Below are 25,960 nucleotides of genomic sequence, written 5' to 3' on the forward strand. Positions count from 1 at the left end.
GGTCACACATCACGTCACTGGGTCACACATCACGTCACTGGGTCACACATCACGTCACTGGGTCACACGTCACGTCACTGGGTCACACATCACGTCACTGGGTCCCACATCACGTCACTGGGTCACACGTCACGTCACTGGGTCACACATCACGTCACTGGGTCACACGTCACGTCACTGGGTCCCACATCACGTCACTGGGTCACACATCACGTCACTGGGTCACACGTCACGTCACTGGGTCACACATCACATCACTGGGTCGTGTCACGTCACTGGGTCACACATCACGTCACTGAGTCATGTCACGTCACTGGGTCCTTTTGTATGAAGCCCTTCGACACCAAGAAGTCGTAGATCTTCCGTGTCTTATTCACATCGATCTTCACGAGAGGCCTAGCCTGCGCCAGCTTCAGATAACCAAGCTTCTTGTACTCTGTGATCAGCAGGTTCTTGAACTGTTGGTACGATGCGGGAACCAGTCTAATGTTGGCACACAGCTCCCTCTCTTCTGTGCTGAGCTTATCGTATCCAGGTAAACCAAGTATGTGAAGCGGCGGTGCTGATCTCCTCTCTGCAATAACCAAGATGATTCAGTTAACGTCAGCCACACATAAACACCGTATATGCTCTATATTTCGTGGTAGTTTATTTTTCGCGAATTTCGCGAACGCGTCCTTGACCGCGAAAATAACAACACGCCAATAATGCATACCGTATAATACCGAATAATTCATAATTCACCGACCGCGAAATTAACCACTCGCGAAATTGTCCGTCAAGTCTGAATTCGCGAAAATATCTGTACGTGAAAAAATACGGCTTATACAGTAGCTAAATGGCACACGTGCTAGATGAATATTGAACTGCTTTTCAACAGAACCGAGGGGACTTACTCATGTTTGGTAGGGTGATATTCTTCATGGCCTGTCCCTCTCTCACCTGTTTCTCCAGCCACTGCTTGCAGACAAGCTGATCCTGTGGGAAAAATTGTGTTTATTGGGCAGAAAAATTACCAGCTTTCGTCACGAACAAGGAATGCAAGTCGGTAGCAGCATAGGGGTAGAACAGTCGGATCTCGAATGACGGTGCACTTGTACCGCGACATTTCGTATCACGATGGCCCTGCCAAATGAGGTAAGGAGTTTATTGCACAATGAAGATTTTGTAGGTTGACAGCGGAAAATGTGACAATTCTTACCACCAGGTAATTTTGCCCTGCCTGCTCTGACGCTGCTATGACTAGCAGATTTTTGTCTCCACTGTTATGCACAAGCATTGCCACGACGTGTGAAGAGACCTAGCTGTGACCCACACTATCTACCAGATATATGATTCACTAGGGGGACACTGTATATGTGTAAGAAACTTCTTGCTTCTTTGAACATAGACGCGAATACTCGCTGCTTTGTTCGAGCAGAGATCGTGGCCAGACGTTCGATCTTAAGACGTATCACTGAGACACCATAGCACATGGAAGAGTCAACGATAAGTTTGGCTTTAACATGTAACTCCTATGACTTGTACATAAGCATAGTTTCATATCACGGTGGTTTTTGTGGTACCAGTTACCATTGCTATATAAGATCTGACTGTACTTATTCCTACAACCTGGCATGGTGCCCTACAATTTCTGATTGTAAACCAATGGCAACACTCGCCTTGCCCCCGAAAAATTATAATTTGACCTCCTGAAACGGGTATGTACATACATGTGTTATCGTAACAGCATCAGTCGTCATACGCCTCCTATTTGCCTCCTCTTCTCTTCTTTGTTTTACCGTCCTGTAGATGGCGCTACTGCTCAGCTTTGTCAGGCCTGCCGTGCAGTACTCTTGTAATTGAGATATTTGCTCTCTGAGTTCTGCTTCATCTACATAAAATAATAAAAACACACGCGTTTTTTGCAATTAAAATTAATTATATAAAGTGATTACAGCAAAGACAAGGAGAGATTCTACTAGCACTCTATCAAGCAACTTGAAAATTCAATATGGTTCCACCAATTGAGTGATTCTTAAATAAAAAAGCTAATGCAGGGATAAAAAAAATATTGAATTCTACCCTAAACTGTTATTTCAGATCGTACTGTGCTGAATAAAGTCCAGTATTCGGGGCACCATAGTAAATAAGGTAGGCAACCACTGCACAAGCTGCAGGGGGAAATTGAAACCCTGCTAGTAGTGTTACTTTCTGATCTATTACAACTGCTACTCACAATGCAGGGCCTCAATGAACATGTCGTATTCTGTAGGGTGCACAAGCCTCATGAATGGACGCAGCTTCTCTACAGCCATGCGGATGGTCCTGCCATAACGCTTGGCATCAAGCACTACAAAATATCCATGGTTCCCCCCACTGCTTTTATCACATGTACGGACATTGCCTCACTTATCTTGCCGAATGCACGCAATAATTATAAAAGCGCACAATCTTGAATTACTATAGAAGAATACAGCCACCATCATTTACCTCAGTAGCAAATTTTCCTTTGTTATAGCATACTGTGTGCTGTAAATTATTTTTAGAGAATAGTCTGCTAGAAACAAACGATTGGCTAACTAATTTAAATCAAAGCCCATGCATTCACACACACGTACAGGTGCCTGCCTGCACTCAAACACATCATTAGTACACGCAGCAATTACGCTGTGCATGGCATTTCCCTTGGGCGCTTACCACTGAATCGGCGCGCATGAAGGAGGCCACAATGGCGAACTGTCTGGTGGCGCCGCCAACGTTCAGCCAGGCGACTTAAATACACGTTGATCACGGCAAACTGCATCTCTGAAAATACATGGCATCCATCGGTCAGCGCTGTCGAATGTTCGCGATGCGAGGCTAGGAAGTATTAATACTACGATGATAGGTCGAGTCTACGAGGTTCCACTACAGAACAATAGGAAATATGCAAATATTAATTTATTTTTCGTTCTATAGCAGTACACCGCAGGATATCCATATTTGTACAACCACATCCTATGCAATTAATTGTATTTGTACACGTACGTACAAACCAAAAAATAAGAAATCCAGGAATAAACACCTGTGCATACATATTTTAGTTACAGACCACCACCCTAGTCGCATAAGGTGGCCCAACGCAAAATTATAACAATTCAGTAGGCACAGATGAATGCCGATAACAGATCAATCATTGGATTGAATCACCGTAGCAACGCACCCTGCATAAGCAGCTTCTCATCTTGAAGGTCTTCATCGTTCGTGTCGCGTCCTGCCTCCGATGCATCAACGTCGTCCGCCGGCGCCGCGAAGTCAATGTCCCTGAGATCGCACTCGGCAAAGTTGTCTGGCTCTGTCGTGAACTCACTCCTTGCCGCCTCGTAGCCGGCCATGTCAAAGTACCACGGGGTACCGGCGACGGGGCGTGGTGGCTGCTCACTCACTGCACAACACGTCAACCAAAGCTGGGTTTACGTTACTGACCCTTAGCCGTGAAGTTCGATGAGTGGATCGAATTATGTCTACCTGCCGAATGTCTGTTATCACTTAGCAGAACTACCTACAGCCTACAGCAGTTTGAATTTGCACACAAGTGAAGAAGAAGCCAGCAGCGACCGAGTTGTGTCAGCCCCACATGAACAGGATTGTTTTAGCATGTTAAAGGTGGCTTCCCTCGAACTTTCCACGTAAATTTGTGTAACAAACCACTGTAAAAACTTCAGTAAATAACTCACTACACTTTAACTGAACGTTAGCTTTGAAAATAAAAATAAAAATATGTATATCAAGCCTATTATATCAAAGAAACAACTCGAAAAATGCTTTTCGCCACGGTTCCGTAGGCGCCATATTGTTTATATTTGAGCAACCATCATTTCAATCGAGTCAATGTAGCCACATTCAGATATCATAACATTTAATATAAATCATTTTATGAAATCAAACTTTGTAGTCTAGACAGAGAGGCATCTCGACTGTTTATGTTATTAATTTCAGAATTTTTACCGTAACCGTTTTCGAGATAGAACGTGCTAAAAACCCAACAAAACCTGACAGGACTCTCAACTCACTCGCTCCCTCGCTCGCTCAGAATATCTATCAGAATACTATAATCTCCCAGCAACAAAAACGTTGCACTTTCCCTATCGGCTAGCCATGTGCGTGACCAGAAAAACCATTGGGTAATAACATGCCAGTGTGTATAATTTTACATAGCATGGTTCATACATAAATAACACGGCAAGTGTGCGGAGCTGAACAATCGCCGCATAGCGGCAACGGTAAACGCGTTTGAAACATTCGACCCGAACGTTTCACTTTGTAGTCTAAAAGCTTTGAATGAATGTATTCCTGGGGAAATTTTTTCCACCTATCACACATATATAGGCAACTAGAAGCGTGCAATGTTAAAATAATTCATTTTTGCCTGATTTTATGTTTGCTGCTTAAAAGTTCGAGGGAATATCCCTTTAACAAGAAAATCTCAAATCATTCCATCCCAACAATATGCACAGTCACCACATACAATCTATCGCTCAATGAACAGGTTTGGAATCAGTTCATACATTTATAACTTTGCCTAAAAGTTCTACCAGCATCTTAACTGGTATCAATATGGCGGCATTGTGTAAAAATAAAAACAATAATTAATTAAGTGTAACTCACGATCGAGTCAGGTTGCTTACATTTGTAAACTACGGGTTGTGGTTGATGGTCCGACGGCTGTTCAGGAAACCGAGGCAAGCTCGGCAGGGGCTTGACGACGTACGACTTCATGTAGTGAGACTCACACTGCTGCTTGTTCTTTGTCATAACTTGTTTCGCTACGTCACTCCTACAAAGTGTAATAATAATTCGCGACATCCATTTTCCATAATCAACACAAAGAAAGATCACCGACCGATATATAAATATAGGTCATTGAAAGAAAATGCGAAGTGGCCTTTACGGGCAAGGTTGGCACTCTTAGTCTTAAGAGGTGGTTTATAACTCTATAAGTGCCACTTATAAACCCCAATACTGCCAAACATATGGATTTCACAGAGGTTACCCTTATATATAGGGGGCTACTCACAAATGTTTTCTTCTATGTATAAATTTACAGAAAGGGTTAGGGGATTAAGTTCACTCATACTGGGAGGTTAAGACACTTACCAGTTTCCTAAACCACGGTCTCTGATTGCATCTAGCAACAGCATCTCTTCATTGGCTGTCCAGTCTTTTGAAAGTATCGAAAACTGATGTCTCTGCAATTGTAAATGTAACAAAATCTTGCTGATTGATGGCATATATATATTATAAGACGAAAAGCTGTTGTTAGAGTTACGATATCAATGTTTTGGTCTCTGTCAGTGTGTCTTGTAGTTGTACTTCTACCAGTACCATATATACACTTCGACTTACGACTGGGTGGTACAGCAGGTAACATACTTACACACATTTAGCCTACGTGTGTGGACCCGTGTGGTAGCCCGACCAGGCTCTACGAGGGGGGTACAGGGGGTTGTCTTCCTCCAGCCTCCCTCCCCCTCTCTTCTCGCCTCCCTCCCCCTCTCCTACCACCTCCCTCCCCTGTCCTCCTATCTCCCTACCTCAACACCTCCAGGATCCTTTATATTTTGCTTTATATTTTCTTTTTTGAACGTCACTTAGTTTCTCTGACAGTTTGTGTAATAAATGTATTAATCCTGTAAAATGTATTTTCTCATGTATTTATTTCTCATGCTATGGATTTCTTTGATTTTTCTCTACTTAGTATACTCTCTCTCTCTCTTTTTTTCTCAATCCTCCCGCCCACTGGCCTCCCGTCTCCCGCCCCATCCTCTCCCGTCTCCCCTTCTCCCGTACCCCCGCCCCCACAGGCACTTGGACCGTCTCAATAAAAAAAATTAATGGTAAATAAACACAAAATGTACCAAAGTCTTAATGTTTCTCTACTCTATTTCGCCTATAAGTATAATCACCTGTAAATGCCAGTCAAATGCTCATCTGCAACACGCAAGTACACCACACGCCCGCGCTGTGCACAAACAACATGAATAAGAGAGCAGGTAGGAAAGCGTAATTGAAAAATTCGCTCAACGCTCGCTTTATTTCACACCTTCACAGCACAAATACACATCCAACAGCTTCCATCTTGGTATCCATGTGTACAGAAATGTTCACTTGTTCGAATTATAACGCTGGCCTTTGTTCATACCTACTCCCGCCAGAGATATCTCGTGAAATCCTGCACGAAATGTGCTCTCCGTGAAAATGTAAAGAGGACGTTACCGTGAAAATGTAAAGAGGACATTATCATCCGAAAATCCCTAAAGGCGCTGCTTTCGATCGATCACTGTAGTCGTGTGTGCGTGCCGTCATGCCCGCGCGCATTGTGCTTGGCTTGACGGGCCTTGAAATGGAGCTCGGAGGCCAGCAGCAGCTCATACCGGCATGCTATGCGCCGCCATTACTCGTGTATAAATAGACATGTCGTCCTCTTTACATTTTCACGAAGAGCCCATTTCGTGCAGGATTTCACGAGATATCTCTGGCGGGAGTAGGTATGAACAAAGGCCAGCATTATAATTCGAACAAGTGAACATTTCTGTACACATGGATACCAAGATGGAAGCTGTTGGATGTGTATTTGTGCTGTGAAGGTGTGAAATGAAGCGAGCGTTGAGCAAATTTTTCAATTGCGCTTTCCTACCTGCTCTCTTATTCATGTTGTTTGTGCACAGCGCGGGCGTGCGGTGTACTTGCGTGTTGCAGATGAGCATTTGACTGGCATTTACAGGTGATTATAGGCGAAATAAAGTAGAGAAACATTAAGACTTTGGTACATTTCGTGTTTATTTACGTGCCTGTGCCCGCCCTCCTCTTCCTCTACGGCTGTGTTGGGCCCGTGTTCGGTGTTGGGTGGTAGGAAAACCATTGCAACAACATTTAATTTTTAAAGCGAGATGTGTGAAATCAGGAGTAGATAATAGGGAAGGAGTGTGACATCAATAAACAAGGGAAATTCGTCATTTACTAGCCTGAAAATACCTACGATTTACTACGCGTAACTCATCCAACTTGAGCTCAAATCGTACACAGTACATTCGCCTAGCATCGTGCGAAATCGTTTCCTCGTTTACACAAGCAATCCGGAGATACAGACTAAAACGTACGACACGATTATCCATTCTTTGGCCATCAATCCAAGTCCATTGCCCGCCTCCTATTCAAAACAAAAGGCAGCTACCTAACTCGCTATTGCTAACTCGGCGAGGCATGTGGCTCGCTGGAGATTAGGCATCAACACTCGGCGAGATAACCTTTGCACACGGTACACACAGCTACACAGGCATACCGGCGTACAGCAGCCACCTCTGCACATACCTGTCATGCCCTCACGCACGCACGCGAACCGCAATCAGCAGCAGCTGATCGGGCTCAAATCTCCCAGCGAGCCATATGCCCGCCGAGTTAGCAGCTGTGGTTAGGTAGCTGCCTTTTGTTTTAATAGAGGCGAGAAATGGGCTTGGATTGATGGCCAAAGAATGGATAATCGTGTCGTACGTTTTAGTCTGTATCTCCGGATTGCTTGTGTAAACGAGGAAACGATTTCGCACGATGCTAGGCGAATGTACTGTGTACGATTTGAGCTCAAGTTGGATGAGTTACGCGTAGTAAATCGTAGGTATTTTAAGGCTAGTAAATGACGAATTTCCCTTGTTTATTGATGTCACACTCCTTCCCTATTACTATTAGTATTAGTATTATCTACTCCTGGTTAAATCTAAACATGTGTTGCTGTGCCAGTGCAAAAAAAAACATTACTAAGTAAGTAAAAAGGAAAAGTGCATGATGATATCATTACTATTATTTCATATGGATGGTTGCTCCGATGGTCTCCATCCTGGTAACCGCGAGAAAAACACTGCAAACATAACTGTTGTGATTTTCCGTTTTCGATGCGACATGCAGAGCAACGAATGTAAGGTGGCTGTAGTTTACTCCAACATCCACAACACAGCGAACTGTCCTCCATAACTGAATGTAATGTGTGGCTACACGACAGACCTACATATAAAACACGTATATATATAACATGTTTTTTTAAACACTAACGTATTATATACAGTAATGTACACTACGAAATCTGATAACTCGTGTTGTTTTGGTTTTGCTAGCGATGTGGCGTCAGCCGCTGATTCGGCACTGCATGGATCGTCAAAGAACAGCCGCCTGAACTTATATTTATAAAAACAGCCATAGATATATACAAACACATATATCTACATATTATTTTTTGCATATATCTAGAATGCTGCCATGGTGTGCTTCATACGCTTGTCTCATCAATTAAATTGAAACAGGACTTCGGCCCACTGCCTAATCAATCGTCTGCTTCTGTCCAACGTAGCGCCGACAGGGGGCGCAGCGGTCTCGCCCGTTTGTGGAAGTAAATGTTGTTATGTTGGTCGAGTAGGTTAGTTCAGAATCAGAGCACTTATATCAACTTGAGTTATATGCTCTGGTTAGTTGTTGTTTATCTTAGCTTTGCATCGTCTGGAACTAGAAAGTAACAAGTATGTCACTTTACTACATTGTAATGTGGTAAATAGGTAAAATTGTTCATTTGTTACAGGATTATGATATGTACTATAATGTAGTCTGTAGACTGTAGACTGTAGACTAGGCTTATGATATGATATGTATGTCACTTTACTCAAGGCTCGACACTAACTTTTTTTTTCAGTGGGCCCGATGTTCCCAAAGATATCGGGCACCAAATAATGATGATTTTCAATTTTGGTGGCCGAAAAATGAAATCTGGTGTGGCCCGAAAAAAAAAACAAAGAAAAACAAATCTTTATTTCAATCTCGTATTGTATATTTAGTTTGAAATTGGGCCGTGATGCTACTATAAAAGTCTTGAAACAAACTCCCCACACAATGGCACACACTGGACATTGATAATTGAGGCTACCAATTTGAATTATCCATTGTCACGGGCATCAAATTTTCAGCCAGCAAATCTTGCATACCATTTTTCTACTTTCACTCATTGATTTTATCTAAACACGCGCGTGACATGCTATCGATCAGTTCAACGTTCAAGAAATCAAAGTCACAGGAGCATGCAAATATTAAAACAAGTAACTGTAAAAACACAACCACAGCATTGGCTTTTTCATGTAAAATTAAAACATATTAAACTTTTATGTCAATTGAAGTTGAAAATGTCTGGCAGCTTGAAAACTGTAAATTTAGAAAATATTGCAGATGTAATAGATAAAAGTAGAACCATATTACATAACAAAGATAGCCTGGGTACGCATGATTTAAAAAGAAAAAGAGCCATGTCTAAGCTAAGTTCAACATAGTTCGTTTTGCGTAAAAAGACAGAACAAAATGCAATAAAATAACTTACAATGAGCACTAATATTAGCACTTGGAATTTAAAATACTGTCTTCTTCTGGAATAGTCAGTATCTACGCAACTTTTCGAAGTGGCAGTTTCGGATCGGAGCTCGAAACATGGAGCACCAGGTGCAGCTAGCTAGCAATAGGGTGAGCACAAGAACGTCCGTATATTTTGCCCTGTGTCCTGCGTCACGTACCGACCCTTCCCGAGGACGCATGTGTTCCCGTATTTTTAACATTTTGACAAAAGTACATCAAAAAAGGAAGAAAATTTCATCTCATTTTTATTATGAGCAATTGTTGCTCCCCCCCCCCCCTCCGAAACTCATCGCTCGCGTTCATTTACATGCCTCTCACAACGTACACTGGGGAACCAGGATATTGTTAAGGACGAATTGTCTGGTTCGCATTTGATACAATGTATCAATGTATGTGACTGGCGTCTTGCAAATATGCGGCGCTCAGATTTGACCTCTGGGTAAGACTTGGTCCGCCTGAACTCATTCGTCGCAGAGACGTTACATTGTTCTAGCAGAGCGTGAGGCCGGATACCAGTCTAACACAATAACGTGGATGTTGGTAGCCGGTAGTAGACCGATAAACCCTGATGGCGCGCGGTACGCCCGCGGCGTAGATAGAATGCTGCGATGCAGTGCGTACGTGTGCCATCGACTCCGCGAATTGCATCCTCGCTTGTTTGAATGAGATTAGCAGTAAGAAGGAACAATTATATTTATCAACATAGCACTTTGAAATTTAGTGCCGCCGATCGGCACACCAAATTTTTAAAACATTTTGGAATTTTGACTGCCCGACAGTCAAGTTTTGGTGGCCCCGGGCCACCGGGCCACCGCTAGTGTCGAGCCTTGCTTTACTATATACAATATGATATACGATATGATAAGTATGTCACTTTACTACATTGTAATGTGGTAAATAGGTAAAATTGTTCATTTTTACAGGATTATGATATGTAGTCTGTAGACTGTAGACTGTAGTCTGTAGACTGTAGACTAGGCTTGCAGATCGGTCGCTAATCAACAATCGTATCTTTCAAATGTTAAAATTAGTCATTTATGTGATTTATTATTGTTATCACTGTTACTAATTTAGAACAATTAAGATGCTAGTATTATCAAATGCTCATGCTACAATCAATATAGAATCATTTACTGCACGGAAAAACAGGCAATTATTCTTTTGTTACAATACAGGGAGCCATATTATAGGCCATGGCTCTGCCGACCCTTTCATCATTTTGGGCTGCCCCACTTGTGAGGCACAACGTGAACGAGAGGCTGCTTGTCCAGAGACGGGAGCATCAAGCTAACCAGCGAGAGTGTTGGGATAAACACCTTGGCTATTTTCAGCGGCATGATATCATCACAGCTAAACAAAACCAATGGCTTTCAGATCGCTGCTATAGGGAAAGGTACCAAACACAGGAACATGGGCCGTTACAATAATGTATTAATGATATGATTTTAAATGCAATGCACATATTGTATTTGATATCAAAACCATACATAAAGTGTATGTACTCTCTATCACTTAATTATTATACGTAAATGTTGTGATATGTCTTTTATGTTGTAAATACATGCAACTGTATATATAAACTTGGAGAAAGATGAGATTTCTTTATCTTTCTGTGAATCTGTGTATAGAAGCGTCTATGTCGTAAGACTGTGTGTTGGGAAAGAGCATTTGAACGACATTTACGTGGTCTTATTAGGTGGTAGAGAGCACATAAACAAGATTTTGATATGAAATGGCCCAAGTGCCTATGGCAACAAATATCATAGTGTAGCGTAATTTCAAATATCATATACCTAAAGTAATAAATGGTGACTATGGTGGTACTGTACGTTATTTTTTCCATGTTAGATTTGTAAATGCATCACTTTGTTATTCTATTTATGTTTACTATACATGATCTAAAAAGAATGCATTTGTTTGTTTATTATTTCTTGGAGAACAGCAGAATAGACCGTCCTCTCTGATGAGGAGTTAAGAACATAATTTTAAGTAATTTTAAAGCAAAATGTAGGAATGTGTGCAGTGAGTTGGATATTGTTGGCGGGTGTAATACTTGCATTAAACTAGAGTGAATGTTGAAGTGTTACAGTAATCTCTCTCCTTAGCATGGAAGCTTATTCGGATTCAAAGGAGCCAGAAAAGAAGGCACATAATCTGGCAGAGAGAAGGAGGAAACTAGCTTCAATGCTGCAAGCAGACAATGACCAATACGAGGTATTTGTAATTATTTATCCAGATTAAATCAGTCAAAAATGAAATCAGTTACACAGATATTATTGTATACTCTCTGCCTTTCTATCTGATGCATCATCTAAGGTTTTTTTCTTCTAAAACCAGAGTACATTAGTAACTGTAAAAATTGAACCAAAGTGTCAAACACTACACGTGCAATTAATAATTACCCGACTTATTGATTTTTATCATGACTCATCATTGATATTGATATATATATTATTCATTACTTACCAGCTGGTGTCACTTAATAAGGATTATTATTAATGTGAACATATGTGCACTTATGAAGGATAATATCAGGAGTTAATAATGACAAAGGAGTAAGACACCGATTTGGTACTGGTTTCACTACATTTTTGTCGTACGAGTTCGATGTGAATAAAAATACAAATGCAGGGTCTCCAACCATTCCGCATTCTGCGGAATCATTACGATTTCTAGGCTTAACCTCCGCATTCCGCAGCGGCAAGGTTATATTCCGCATTTCAGTTGCACTGTATAAAATTTGCACTGATTGTTCGCATTGTTCGCTTGGACACATTGTATTTTTTTCAGCCGGTGCCTGGCACTGGCCACACGCTTGTCGTTTCTTGGAAATGAACACTCTGCCATTACCTTAGTTTTGCACCTCCCCTACCATCGCTCAGTGTTATAATGTGTTTCTATATGCATTTTGTATCTGGCATGTCTACGGTAAATGGAACAGCCTAGTCAGACAGGCGCTGTCTACAAGGTGTCGCGTAGTTTGTCTGCTAATCAGATTAACACGTGGGGAGAATGGCGTCCACATTGCCATCCAAAAAACCCCGACTTTCACAGAAATTCAGGAACGAATATACACAGGTGTGGCCTGTACTTGTGAAGTCGAAACTCAGTGTTAATCATGGCTATTGCATGTTATGTAAGATAGACTTTCTAGTGGGGCACGGAGGAAAGAGTGACTGCCAGAGGCATATTGACTCTCAAAAGCATAAGTGCTATGCGGGTGCAGTGGAATCTACACCCAATATCTCAAGCTTCTTTTCAGCAGATAGCGAATTGTCTGTCATTGACGCAGAAGTGAGATTTACGGATCAATAAAAAAATACTTTGAACCTATCATGTTTCCTTGAAATATTAATTAGTAATTTGCAATAAATATTTAATCCTATATTTTAATGGAGCCATTTCCTCTTCGAGTTCTGAAAATACCAGTTCATGTTAGATTTCATTTGGATACTAAATACACGTATTATTAAAAATGAGGTGTGGTGGATTGGGTTTTGAAAAATAACTTGTAGGGTTGAGTCTAGGGTTGAGATAGTGTCATCAGACATGAGAATATGGCCCACAGTATAACTCAGATTGCAGGAAAATGGCTTAAATATTTCAAAATTTTCAGAGACCCCCATCCCCCCCTAGCGCTGGCATGCCTACGGCACGCGGGCCTGCCTGCGGAAGCCAAAGTTCATTTCGCCCCCCCCCCGTCCATCAATTTCATGCCGCATTTGGAGTTCACAAGGTTGGAGACCCTGCAAATGTACACAAACATGAGCTTCTTTTGTTCACTGGTCCTTATTCTATCTTGCGGTAGTATTACAAACCGCGTAGCTTCCTTCGTTTTGACATAAATCGTACTTTTGCACGACATGGTTTTCACGTTATTGACCGTCCTCTGGCGAGGCCAAGCGGTAAATTTGCACACACAGCAACTGGAATGAGGCGCGGCAGGGCTTTTAGGCCATAGTCTAGCCAAGTGCAGAAAATGCGCTTAGAAATTAAGTTACGTTGCACCCATGCTGGGTTTAAAGATTAAAACTATTTTACATTGAAACTATAGTTAGAATTCCTTGTTGTTATGGTTGAATCCCGCAGTTTTTTTAAATAAACGCTGCGCTGGTAAAATATCTGAACTACTTCACCCGCGGAGGAATGATGTGTATGCATCTTAGCGAGTAAATTGACGCTCCAGCCGATTGTAGCTTTTCGCACATGTGTTTTGCATAGCAACCGTTAGCTCTAGTAACTATAGCCCACGTACAGTTGCCGCTGGCGCTGCCTGAGGCGATCCCTGCCTCGCCTCATTCCAGTTGCTGTGTGTGCGAATTTACCGCTTGGCCTCGCCAGAGGACGGTCAAGAACGTGAAAACCATGTTGTGCAAAAGTACGATTTATGTCAAAACGAAGGAAGCTACGCGGTTTGTAATACTACCGGAAGATAGAATAAGGACCAGTGAACAAAAGAAGCTCATGTTTGTATACATTTGTATTTTTAGTCACATCGAACTCGTACGACAAAAATGTAGTGAAATCAGTACCAAATCGGTGTCTTACTCCTTTGTCATTACAAGCAAAGATATAGCGCCCCCTATTTTCAGGCAAATCTTTACCTTTTTTTTTTTTTTTTTTTTTTTTTAAGCCTTTTTTACGGTTTTCAATCGAGTATAGTTTAGAACCCGTCCCGTGTATTCATCGATCTCTTCTGTGAATTTGGCGCTATTTGGATCCAAACTGACGTAGTCTTTCATTAACATACATACATACAACATTCGCCAAATTATAGTAAGATTAACTCCTGATAATATATGTGAATATGTGTGTTCATGGTATTGATAGTATTAGGATCAGCACTTTGGTTCTGCGTGCTTTTTAGCAAAGAATGATCGTATAGATGCAGGTTAGTCTCACGTAAAATGAACTCTACTCATGCATTGAAACTTGCACTATTATACCTCTCTTAGATGAAGAAGGATTTGCAAATCAAATTTCTGCTAGAGCATCGATGGCTATGGTATACACTGGTACTCCTAGATGTACATGAATGAGCACAATTGGTTCTCTGACTGTGATTATTGTGCAAAAGGTTGAAATCAAAGCTGCCATAGAGATGAAACAGTCTAACAATGGGAATGCTAATCAGATGAAGACTAAGGCAGACATCCTTCGACGAAAACGAGAAGAAGAGCGAAAAAAGGTAATGTAGGTGTAAAAAGATCTGTACGTTCTTGCTTGCAGAGTACTCTATCATTGTCGTCTGCATTTAGTGTTAGAGACATACGAACGTCTGCGAATGTACGTGGGTCGTCTTTTTCGCAGATAGCAGATGATCGTCAGTGTGATATGTGGCGCAGGAACAGTCACAATTTGCGGAGCATGGAGTCGGAAAAACACCGGGACAGCGTGGTGCAGAGCTGGAAGGGGCAAATCACGGAGAAGCAGGAGGTACAGCTTGTGCATGTGTTGTGTGGTCGAAACGGCAAGAAACCTCCTGTCTGTGTTTCATGTTTATGTGTGATTAAATAGTGTTGTGTCAAAATTCGTAAATTTAGTTGCACTTTTAAAGGCATATGATCAGCCGTGTTTTTTTCCTGTAGCAGATTTTGTGATGGATTCTCATGTAAACGTTTTATTTTGTTTCCATTTAGCAACTAGCTACAAAGCAACAGGAGGAGAAGGTTTACGAAGACGAACTCAAAAGACAAGTGGAGGAAGATGAGAAGAAACTCAGAGCAGACTCTGCAAAGAAGAAGAAAGAGAAACTCCAGATTAAGAAGATCTTGGAGCAACAAATGCGGGAACTCCGTATAAAGGAGGATGAGGTAACCAAGCCTTTTATTATTATACCCCCACCAACGAAGTTGGGGTGGGTATACTGGAATCACCCGGTCTGTCTGTCTGTCCGACACCAACCTTGTTATTATTAAATCTTTATTGCATGTAATTCAAATACAAGTACATGTACTGAAGACAGTCTTTTTCACGGAGAAAGCAATAGTGTTGAGCAGTGTTGTTGTGCTTGTTAGACCTGTTGCAAATAGTTGAGTGTGGAGAGTGAAAAATGGTCATTACTTTGAGTCGTACTCGTGGCACATTCATACCTCATTTGTACATCTTGCACCGCAGGCAGAAGATTTGCGTAGAAAACACGAGAGATTGCTGCAGGATAAGTGGCAGCTGGAGCAGATGGAAGAGGAGCGTCAAGAGTTGGACGAGAAGAGAGAAAGACTTACATTCGGGTAAGCATTTTTCACGATTCTACATTTTATCATTAAATGTTAGTATTTTTAATCGTTTTCTTCAACTTTCAGATGTTTATAAGTGATATTGAATGTTTAATAAACAGCATGAATTGTCCTTGGCATTGATGTTTAGTGTTTTGTAAATGCAGGAAGGTACTTTTACGTCAACACAAGGCAGCACTGAGGCGAAAATCCAAACAAGTTCAAGAGGAGTTGGTATGTGATCTTTTTTTCGACAGATGATCTCTATCCTGCTCGGTATCAGCGTACCACGTTGTTATTATATTTTCTAACAATAAATGGCGATGATCGTGTAAACATCTACATGAAGTATGTGTGATTTTTCAAGTGGCCATCTTTATTCGAGCAATAAGAGTTTAGTTCAGTGTTATTGTTGTGTTGTTTCATTAGTTGGTGTTTACCTATAACGACCTCATCTCCAGTTTTATACATCTCAGCTCTGTTTAATGCATACAGGAGTTGGACCGTCAGATCCTCGAAACGCTGAGCAAAGTTGACGAGGAGGAAACGGAGAGGAAGCAAGCAATGAGGAGGGAAGCCGAGATAGATGCATCGTGGATGCAGAAGGTAGCTGTCTTCTCACGCGTACACACACTGGCACGAGCAATCGCATGCTAGCTGCAGTGTGCGGGAAAATGTGCGGAAAAAATTCGTTCGTTGATCAATCGCAGTCGCATCGTTTCAGAGAGTCCGCCGCGTGGCATCTACACGTGGATCTGTTGTCGGGCGACTAGCCTGACGAGTCGATAACGAGACTCGTTAACTTTGATCATCTTTCAGGTAGTTGAGGATCAGCTTGAGTTGGAGAGACAGCGCGAAGAAGAGTTGGACATCTTATACGAGTGAGACACATTAAAATTTGTTTATCACGAATTCCGTATATTTCGTTGGCATTTTGTTGATTCGTAGCGATTCTAGGCACAGTTTCGACATGCACAATATAATTTACATATGCATCTGGCTTGTTTGACAGGTAGTTCTAGCCAGTCAGTGTAGAATGTTGTGAGAGCAATCGGTTTGTAACAAAGTTTCACAAAGCTCGACGTTTTTGCATACAAACTGGGCAAGATTAACTGCCCTAGCAAGGAATTTCCAAGGGGACACGGTTATCTCTCTCGGGCCCATAGATCGGTTGAGCAATCTGTGGAACGGAAGCAGCTGTTGATTGAAGATACTGTTTCTCCACAAGCGACGGCATCGACCAACGACAAACGCCGTCGGTCGCGCTAGTTACCGTGAACGTGTTTGGAGAGCGCGACTGTAGGGAACGACTCGTCGCTCACGCGGCTTGTGCTTACAGGCAGGAAGCGGCGCACATGTGGGACAAGAGAGAGGCAGAGTGGGCGAAGGAGAGCCAAGCGAGGAAGCTGCTGATGTGCGATGTTCTGCTTGGGAGGGCCGAGCAGATACGGGAGCGCATGCGTGAGTACGAGCGACGGTCGCGTTTGTCGTACGCTGCCGTTTGCCATTTTCTATACGTGAGTTTTCTATGTACGGGAGGGACAGAGGGGCAGGTAGAGAGATTAGGCCACAAATAAAAAAATCTTTGTTTGCTCTCACCCGACCCAGGCAGAAAAGTTTGGGTAGGTAGGTTGGCTTCTTTTCTTTTTAATGGGTCTTTTTATAAATTCAGCATGGTGTCTACATGCTCGGGTGTGCTTGTGTGGAGATACCTTTTATAGTGAATGTTTGTTTTGCTTGGTACATATAATGTATTGCCTACAGATTTATATAATGCACAGTGATACAATATTTTTTTCGAGTCTGCCGCTTTTTGGCGGGTCGGTCGGGTGAGGGCAAACAAACAATATTTTTATTATGGCTTTAGCTTGTCTGTACCATCGTACTGTTTTATGTCGGTAGAGATCAACCAGCAGCTCCAACAGGTGGCAGCACTGAGGCAGGAAGAACTGGTCAGAGAGATGCATGAGTCAGAGAATGATTCGCGAAAAATCACGGAACTTGAACAGAAAAAGAAGGAGAGACAGCGGGCGCTTTTAGATGACCAGGTAATGAAAGATTTTTGCACGCGGTAACCAGATCCGAGTATAGCCGTATGCGGTTTGTATGTATTCTGTGGTAATGACGTGTTGCCACGAAATAATAACGGTCGTGCGTGACCACGGCGCTGCCTGCTAGAAATGCCACACATCCTCTCTATGTCACTTGTTTCATTCAACGTTCATGGTCATCAACAGCTTTATAAATGCCACCCTATGAATGCCAGCCTACTGCGTAGTGAATCGTGGGCATTGCAAATGCCAGCCTTTTGTGTAATACTTGTTAATGGAGAGGCTGCGGAGATGGTTGAGAGTACCGTCGTGACGCCGTCATTAACTAATGAGGTTTCGCTCATCAGATAACTGAATGCTGCTGTCATGCGGCATGCCTGTGCAGCACCCACTCTCGCGGCCTTTTCCTATGTCACGCAGACGCCTGGCTGTATTTTCTACTAAGCCGCGTTCAGCATGAACTGTACTCGGTGGCCTCGTGTGCGCTTTCTTGCGCTGGGATCGTTACCTCGTAGACTCGAGTGCTGGAACATTTGGTACGCGAGAGACAGAGGACAAGACAAATAATTTTGCGAGTCACAGTGGAAATATCGCGGAATCTTTGTACACGCACGGAAGAGTTTGCAGACACGTGCAGGTTTGAGCCAGTATACGGATGGACGATGAGACTAGGAGTGCGAGTTGTGTGTGTGTGTGTGTGTGTGTGTGTGTGTGTGTGTGTGTGTGTATGCGTGTGCGTGTGTGTGTGCAGTAATCGATGTGAGATCGGAGTGGCGAGTAAAGGATAGCCGTCTTTTAATTGCGGACGCGCATTCTTGTCATCTCAACGACGTGTCGAATCGTGTGGTGCATGCGCGCGTGCTGTGCGTGCGTGCGTGCTGCGCGTGCTGTGCGTGCGTGCGTGTTGTGTGTGGTGCATGTGCGTGAGGCGCGCACGCACGCACGCACGCGCAAATGCGTATAAGCATCCTACCCACGCAGACATCACGCAACTATGGCTGGACACTTTCACGCCATTAGAGATCATACACCGCGTCGTCAGCCACCCGCAGCCACCTCATATCTACACGCAGCCATCAAAAGCCCGAGCTCACGCCTCCCCCTCACTGCGTCCATCTATCAGCCTCACGTTACTCACAGCGAGCAATATCTAACCGACTGGTTTACTAGTACAGTCGTAAACTACCCTCGGATTGCAATTATCGTGCACACAAACCCTATATAGCGATTAATTAAAACATATAATTGCTCCGTCGGTGCTGGATATGCCCGAAATGCCTGGTTCAGTAATCAAAAAGAAGCATACCTGCCTTCAGCTGCTGTGCGAATAAGTGATGGACAGAAGTGTCCAGGGGTGTCTGAGTGGTCCAGGGGTGTCTGTGTTGGTTCATGAGTGTCTGTGTTGGTTCAGGAGTCTGAGGTGAAGGAAGGCGCAGGGGTTTGCTGTTCAATTGCATCTACGGTTACACGAGGCTCACAGTTGCTAGCTGTAGCTTTACAGAGGTCTACTAGGATTTGCGCAGAGAATAATAGTAGGGGCAGGTTTGAGCTTCATGTGTGACAGTGACTCACCCAGTTCTTATATACCAAGCATAAAAGCGGGTGAAATATGAATTGATAATAAGATGTACGGTGCAGAGACAGGGTTAGAGTTGCGGATGGGATAGGATAGGGAACGTTGACGAATGAATGCAATAAAGTAATGATGGTAATAATTATCAGTTGTTGAGTAAATAAAGGATTTATTGATACGGATTTTCTATTATACACGTATTTATTACCAATAGTATTGATATCATTGATGCGAGGGTGCGCGATAGGGATGGTTCGCCCATTAAATCCCTTACGACGTCAAAAGGAAACGGTGAACATGAATTATTTTCATAACGCAACACACGATGCATTTGATTCGCACGCGTTAAAGGAGCTATAGTACGTGTTATAAAGGGTAAAACTGACCATCGTGGAGAGAGAGAGAGAGGTTGAGAAAGATATAGACAGATAAGTAGAGTGGTTCCAGTGTTATTGGGCCTCGGACGGCACATCGCTTAACTGAATTATGCAATACTACTCTAAACATAAAATCAAACTGACAGCTCTCGGCTTATGCTCAGTGGATTCTGAACATAATGAATTCACAATCATTTTAAGAGCTAAAATTGATGCGTGTTAAACGCTGTGTGTATTGTAAAGTGCGTGTTGTGTACAAACGGTTGCGCAAGGTAAAAGTAGACATGCATGTGTCACTGGAAGTCTGTTTACAGCTTATTTGGGACCACTGTTTAATCAGGTCATTTTCATGGTTGCCAACTTATCCGGATCAAGCAGGAACCACAGTACCTAGTACTCAGTACCAACCTCACAGTTATAATTCTGCCATGGATGAGCTATTCTACGCAGAGATAACAACTTTGCTGCAAGCAAACACAAGCCCGCGGTTGTCGTGAAACAGTATATTATTAATTCATAGTCTGCAGCCTATGCTACGTGCAATGAAATCTTTATTGTTGGGTTAGCACTGAGCAATGCTTACACAATGTCAGACTTGCCGCTTCTGTCAGCTTTCGTGCAGGCGCGGTCCGTGCCGTCTCATATAAATATATATAAAGCATGAATACGAGCGGCCTGAATACTAGTTTTTCACTTGAGTATTCTTGCGCAATGCGTTTCTTCTTGTGCAAGAACGCTCGGGGAATAGCATCGGAGAATATCACCTGTGAGGTGTTTTCACTACTCAAGCGTACTGACTCCTCTACATTGTGCTGCGCGTTTGTGTGACCTCTCCTTTACTGTCTCTCTCTCTGTAGCAAAAGGAAAACGAGCAGGTGAGACGTCGAAGCCAGCTTATGAGTGCGAAGCTGGAGGAGGCTGCGAAGAAGAGGGAGGATGAGGATGCTCAGCTTCTTCAGTGGGAAGAGGATCGGTTCAATGCGTCTAATTATCAGCCCAAGGTGTGTACTTCACAGTATGCTATTAGTAGGGCTCTTAAAAGCTGTATTGATTCCACTACTTATTCCATTGCTGCAGTTGTTGCTGTTGCTGCTGCTACTGGTACTGCGGCAGCTACTACCACTACCAATAATAATAATATTATTATTATTATTATTATTATTAATTGCTGTTAATTTAATTGTTGTCATTATTACTGATTAGTGTTGACAATTGACTGCTGGTGGACTGGTGAGAATTGAGAGAGAGAGTGAGAGTGAGAGAGAGAGAGAAAATCTATCTTTCTCTCACTCTTTCCCTATCTCTCTCTCTCTCTTTCTCGTTACCGAACTATCCGTTTCCTCAATTTCCTGGTTTGCATACTCTCTCACTCCCTGTCTCTCTTTCTCTCTCGTCTCTCTCTTCCTCTCGTCTCCTCTTCTCTCCTCTCTCTCGTCTGCTCTCTCTCTCCCTCTCTCAGGCGTGTACAGGTTGAACATTGGTGGGGGCGGTCAACCGAATGCCAAAGTTCGTAGCATTCTGGAAGGGGGGTCTGTCAAAAATTTGAAATTAGACGCGCCAGGTTGGCTTAGAATGACGTTTTCTGCGCGAGCAGGAGGTCCGGACCCCCTTGACGGCGCCCCCCCCCCCCGGTAGATCACGCCCCTCCTCTTCCTCACACATTTTCATGCCCATCACTGCTCTTCTCTCTCCACTTCTCCTTTCGCCGCGCTCACTTCCTCTCTCTCTCTCTCTCCCTCATCGCCTCTATGGTATTGCTTGTAAATCAAGTATCTTGACAGTCATTCTGAAATGCGTCGCTGCACATCGCGCTTAAGTCACTCAATATTGCATTACTGGGGACATTGCTCTCTACTTGATGACAAGTCTGGGTGAGCATAAACGGCGCTTTTTTCACTAATCGGCGCAAATCATTCAAGAATCTAGGCTGGCAGGGCCACAAGACGTCACTAATTTCGAACACCGCTGGACACTAAGATTAAAGACTAATTAATTGCACGACCCCTACTAAACAAATGTCAATTAATAACTGCTGATGGCGAGCAGGCCGGAATATTTGTGGACTAAGCGAACGGGACTAGGTGGAAGCGAGGTAAGAAACTATTAACGGACGAACTCAAGTGGTTGGATTTACGAGGTAGAGTTCGTGTCTGCGCCTAGTTTCTAATTCTCGCGTGTTGTTCGCTCGTGTCTTTTTTGCTCGCCTCGTCAGATATTGGTTAAAGGTAAGGTCTGGACCTTGCAAAAAATGACACGAAATTAAATTGGGCCAAACTGTCGCTCTCAAACTATAATCCACGGGTCTGTAAATTTAACGTGAGTCCGTGTCAAATACTCCTGATTTACTTGTCAAAACTACGTGATTGACGTATGGCATGATCTGTTGTGACCTCTGAAAATTCCTGCATAGGTCTAACTTAGGCCTCCCGGAAGTACCGTATTTTTTCGAGCGAATGTCCAAGAGAAAATGTTGCAGATCACGTGCAACCGCTATAATCCATAAAAGTAAACGCACCCATGCTTTATTAAAATTAGCACTTTAATTGTGAATAACGCCCAGAACTGTGGACGTCCCTCATATTTGCCTATGCGGACTCCTTGCTTTTTGAGGGTAAGTGAGTCCGTTGTACTCCGTCGTTCAAAAGTTAACATTCCTCCCCCGCCCGCCCCAATACTCTGTGCTGATTATGTATTGAATGAATCTAATAGCGTTAAGGTTTCATATGTGGTGTATAATCAGTATGTCCACCGCCTGTCCTACACGGCTGAGAGCAGTTACCACCTAGGTTTATATCCTTATAGTTTACATCGTCAGGAGCTCAAACTACCTTCAAATTTCGCATCAAAATTGGCACTAATTTCACGGCCACGTTGCGAAGATGGAATCCAAATGCCGTGGTCGTATAAATACGATTCACATGAAAAAATTTCCTGTCGTTTAGGAGACACATCGGCCTTTAGAAAAAGCTCTCGCATTTCGCTGCTCCCTACATTCTTACCCTCACAGGCGTCAATGCCTAAACTCTCCTCATGGCTCCGGTCTGAAAATAATTTCTAGTAAAATCGGCGGACAAATGGACTGAAATGATTTTTTATATTCGGCAACCGTTCTTCAATGGCCATGCACAGGACTCGCCGTTTAGTGTTCTAGTTTCAATCGCATGCGAGTCTAGTAGAAAAGTGCAGGTCTAAGTAAAGCTTGTATACATCATACGGGTCACACGCGAGACCAGCCGGGTTCTTAGTAGTTTATCAGTGATTTCCGTCCTTTAAGGCCTCGATAAAACGGCGATCGCTTAAACGACATTCTTTTGATTACCAAATGCCACTTGCACCGGAAGCAACTTGCTGTAGGTTACACTCGATATGCTAGGAAAATGTTCACTATCTTAATTGAGAGCACAGCTTACGGGGTTATTTTCATGGTTTTGTCGGGCCTGCCGGTCGTATAACGGGGAACCAACCGTAGGTCTAGTATATGCTGGCAATAATATGATTTTCGTGAGTTATTCGTCGTTAAGTGAGATATGTGATCGTAGTGTTGCTCATCGATTTACGGTCACATAGCCGATCCTAACACGCACGACAGTACTACTCTAGTTACTCAATCCAACAATTATAGTAGAAGATTTGCCCCACTAGAGTAGGAAACGCGCTCTTGTGTTTGACTTGAAGATTGTCGCAGTATATTGCTCCTGATATGCGATCATGTCCTAGCTATCAGAGAGGAGAAAAAAAACAAGTAGCGTTACTATATGTAAAGTAAAGTAAACGTAGGCCTACTATTGTAGCCTTTGTGGCGTCATTGGGCCGCCCATAGTCTAACACTGAATCGCGTGTATGCCTCGACAGGCGAGTAGATATTTCATTTTGCGGCATTAGAAAATGCAATTAAACCTGTGACACTTAGGAAAAAACTGACCGCCTGAATTATCGGAACGTGTTTTGCAACGATGGAATTGGCAATATCTAGCATGTTTGGTGGTTGTCAATGCTACTGGAGCCCTGCGTATTGATAATAGTAATTGTAATGATATTTATGTAATATTATGTGGAAATTAATCAGACACTTGAATCTATGATTATATTTATCACGTGATCTATTCGTATTCATTGTCCGCGCTAATAGTTCCGATACTGTGGTTTTATGAGTGTACGGCGTAACTCAAGAAAAATTATAGTACGTGTCGCTACCTGATCAGTTCATGAAGAAATGGCCAGGTAACTAAAGAGGCAAATATGTAGTTAGCACGTAGTAGTTAAATAGTGATATTGCAGTATATATTTCTAGTAACATATTTGCAGTATAACTTTGAACAAGGTGTATTTGAAACAAATTGACTATAGTAGCTTACGTAAAAGCGACCTTGTTTAGAATGTAAAAGAAAATTTCTCATTCTTGGAGAGATATAATATTAGGTGATCGCCCCCCCCTCCCGAGCGATGAGGGCAACGATCTCAAGCTCCTGCGCTATTCTGTCACACAGGCAAGCTTTGCTAGCAACTTTCCTCGTGAAACCATAGCGGAACGACGTCTGTCCACGCGTTGGCTAATAATTTAGCAATTATCAAAATGACTACCATGCTAATCATATAAGCTTAATCGGTCGCACATTTTAGCTATAAACAGTTTAAAAGGCACTTATCTCTTGATAGCGCAAAAAAAAAATAGGCTATCAGTATGCATTACTGAATTTAGTTGGCTATCAATCCTAAATCTGCGTGCGTGTGGTCCGTGAATATATATAATCCTGATACGCGTAGGTTGTAAAAGGTATTGAGGGCGTAAACGGAAGTGTGATAGAGTGGAGTGGTCATATAGAGAGGCTCGCGTTGTCTGCGCCTGCGCTAACATACAATGCGCACACGCGATTCTGCGAACGTCCATGACAATACCGGGCGTAATTTCCTATGCGCGAAACCCGACCCGATTGCGAAAGTAAGGTCTATACAACGCATTCGCCGCTTTCCGTTGCTTTTAGGTAAGCACCAGTTGCCGTTGGCCGTGCGTCGTGCGTGCGAGGTTCTCACTCGGCGTTCTCTATCCTCCTCCCTCGCTCTTTTCTCCTCTCTCCTCTCTCATCCCTCTCTCTCGCTCTTCTCTCTCTCCCTCTCTCTCTCCCTGCTCTTTCTCTCTGCTCCTGCACATCGCCCTGCTCTGCATCTCTCTCGCTCGCGGATCGCCGCTCGTCTTCCTGTCTACATCTATCTCCGCTCCTCCTCCCTCCTGCCTCTCTCCCCCCCTCTTGCTCTCTCTCTCTCTCTCCTCGCGCTCTCTCTTCCTTCTCTCTCTACCTTTCGCTCATCCTCCTCCGCTCTCTTCCTCCCTCTCTCTCTCCCGGATCTGCTCTCTCTCTCTCTCGAACTCGGTGACCCGCTTCTCTTCTCTCGTGCTCGGCTCTCTTCCGTCTCTCTCTACCTCTTCGCTCATGCTTCCTCTCCCTCACCTCCCGTTTCCTCCTCGCTCTCCCCTGCCCGTCTCCGTCTCTATTCGTCTCTCTCTCTCTCTCTCTTCTCTCTCTCTCTCTCTCTTGCTTTCGGCTCTCCCTTTCTTCGCTCGGTCTCTGCTCTCATCTCGCTTCAGTAGTATATATATTAATAATATATACTATAGATAGATATATATATATAGTATATATATTATATAATATCAGACAGTGTATAAAGTGTACATATATGCGCGGTGCTACGACATTTTACCAGGTAAAATAACTAAACTATCGAGAGCTCAACCACATTACCGAAGCCTATCTGAAATATTTAATATCTGCAATGAACATAGCGGCAGCAACAAATACTGTGAGGTGTATACAATAACTAAACATATAATAATATAGATATATAATAAATAAAATAATAAATAATAATAAAAATACTGTGAAGGTGGTCAGTGTATGACAGCGATTCGCATCGCTTCCCCGCTTGTCTGCTCCGTCCTCACATCGTGTTGTGTTCTCCGTTTTATCTATAGTGCTACCTGCGGCAAAGATGGCTGGGACGTGACGGACAACGTTCGCTGGACAGCAACTACCTTCCGCGACGGAGAGAGGCGTCCGGACGACTCCCTACCGGTCACATCTTGATCCTCCTGCGTGCAAGTCCGCCCTGTCAGGGGGACGGGATGACCACCGGCACTTGCGATCGAGGCTGTGACTGGACCTGCGCGCACGGCTGGAGAGGTTGATCCACTGCTGATGCGAGAGATAAACGAAGGAAAGCAGCGGATGATCACAAGGGAGAGAGGAGAGAGGATGAGGAGGGAGGAGAGGACGGAAGAGAATGGGGAAGTCAGAGAATAAGGATTGCCCGGCGAGAAGAAGAAGGGGGAAGCAAGGATGAGGT

At 43.2% G+C, this 25,960-nt stretch overlaps 2 protein-coding genes across 8 annotated transcripts in view; one reads left to right on the top strand and one right to left on the bottom strand.

Moving 5' to 3' along the window:
* The window catches only part of LOC106808697 (transcriptional adapter 2-alpha-like), a 15,606-nt gene extending 7,447 nt beyond the window's left edge, over nt 1-8,159 (bottom strand). Inside the window, exons 1-9 of one of the 3 annotated variants that reach the window (XR_001393802.1) lie at nt 7,814-8,158; nt 5,119-5,210; nt 4,650-4,798; nt 3,185-3,406; nt 2,680-2,787; nt 2,219-2,332; nt 1,713-1,873; nt 897-978; nt 169-574 (exon numbers count right to left, since the gene is read on the bottom strand). Coding sequence is in view for 2 of the 3 variants with exons in the window: in XM_014811525.1 (XP_014667011.1) it covers nt 306-574; nt 897-978; nt 1,713-1,873; nt 2,219-2,332; nt 2,680-2,787; nt 3,185-3,406; nt 4,650-4,798; nt 5,119-5,210; nt 7,814-7,984 (1,368 nt within the window). In the remaining variant the exon portion in view is untranslated. Of the gene's footprint in view, nt 1-9; nt 575-896; nt 979-1,712; nt 1,874-2,218; nt 2,333-2,679; nt 2,788-3,184; nt 3,407-4,649; nt 4,799-5,118; nt 5,211-7,813 lie in introns of those variants that run through there. The other 2 variants (XM_014811525.1, XM_014811526.1) reach the window with 2 other exon arrangements.
* A 233-nt stretch (nt 8,160-8,392) lies between these two features.
* LOC106808689 (trichoplein keratin filament-binding protein-like) overlaps nt 8,393-25,960 on the top strand; it is a 22,073-nt gene continuing 4,505 nt past the window's right edge. Inside the window, exons 1-13 of one of the 5 annotated variants that reach the window (XM_014811513.1) lie at nt 8,393-8,561; nt 10,578-10,795; nt 11,508-11,616; nt 14,480-14,590; nt 14,713-14,838; nt 15,042-15,215; nt 15,520-15,632; nt 15,785-15,851; nt 16,113-16,223; nt 16,437-16,498; nt 16,957-17,078; nt 17,520-17,665; nt 20,476-20,619. In XM_014811513.1, the coding sequence (XP_014666999.1) occupies nt 10,596-10,795; nt 11,508-11,616; nt 14,480-14,590; nt 14,713-14,838; nt 15,042-15,215; nt 15,520-15,632; nt 15,785-15,851; nt 16,113-16,223; nt 16,437-16,498; nt 16,957-17,078; nt 17,520-17,665; nt 20,476-20,619 (1,485 nt within the window). In that variant the 5' untranslated portion in view covers nt 8,393-8,561; nt 10,578-10,595. Of the gene's footprint in view, nt 8,562-10,266; nt 10,304-10,577; nt 10,796-11,507; nt 11,617-14,479; nt 14,591-14,712; nt 14,839-15,041; nt 15,216-15,519; nt 15,633-15,784; nt 15,852-16,112; nt 16,224-16,436; nt 16,499-16,956; nt 17,079-17,519; nt 17,666-20,475; nt 20,620-25,960 lie in introns of those variants that run through there. The other 4 variants (XM_014811512.1, XM_014811514.1, XM_014811516.1 and 1 more) reach the window with 4 other exon arrangements.

This window comes from Priapulus caudatus, unplaced genomic scaffold (genome assembly GCF_000485595.1).
Source record: "Priapulus caudatus unplaced genomic scaffold, Priapulus_caudatus-5.0.1 Scaffold296, whole genome shotgun sequence".
Taxonomy (NCBI): Eukaryota; Metazoa; Priapulida; class Priapulimorpha; order Priapulimorphida; family Priapulidae; genus Priapulus; species Priapulus caudatus.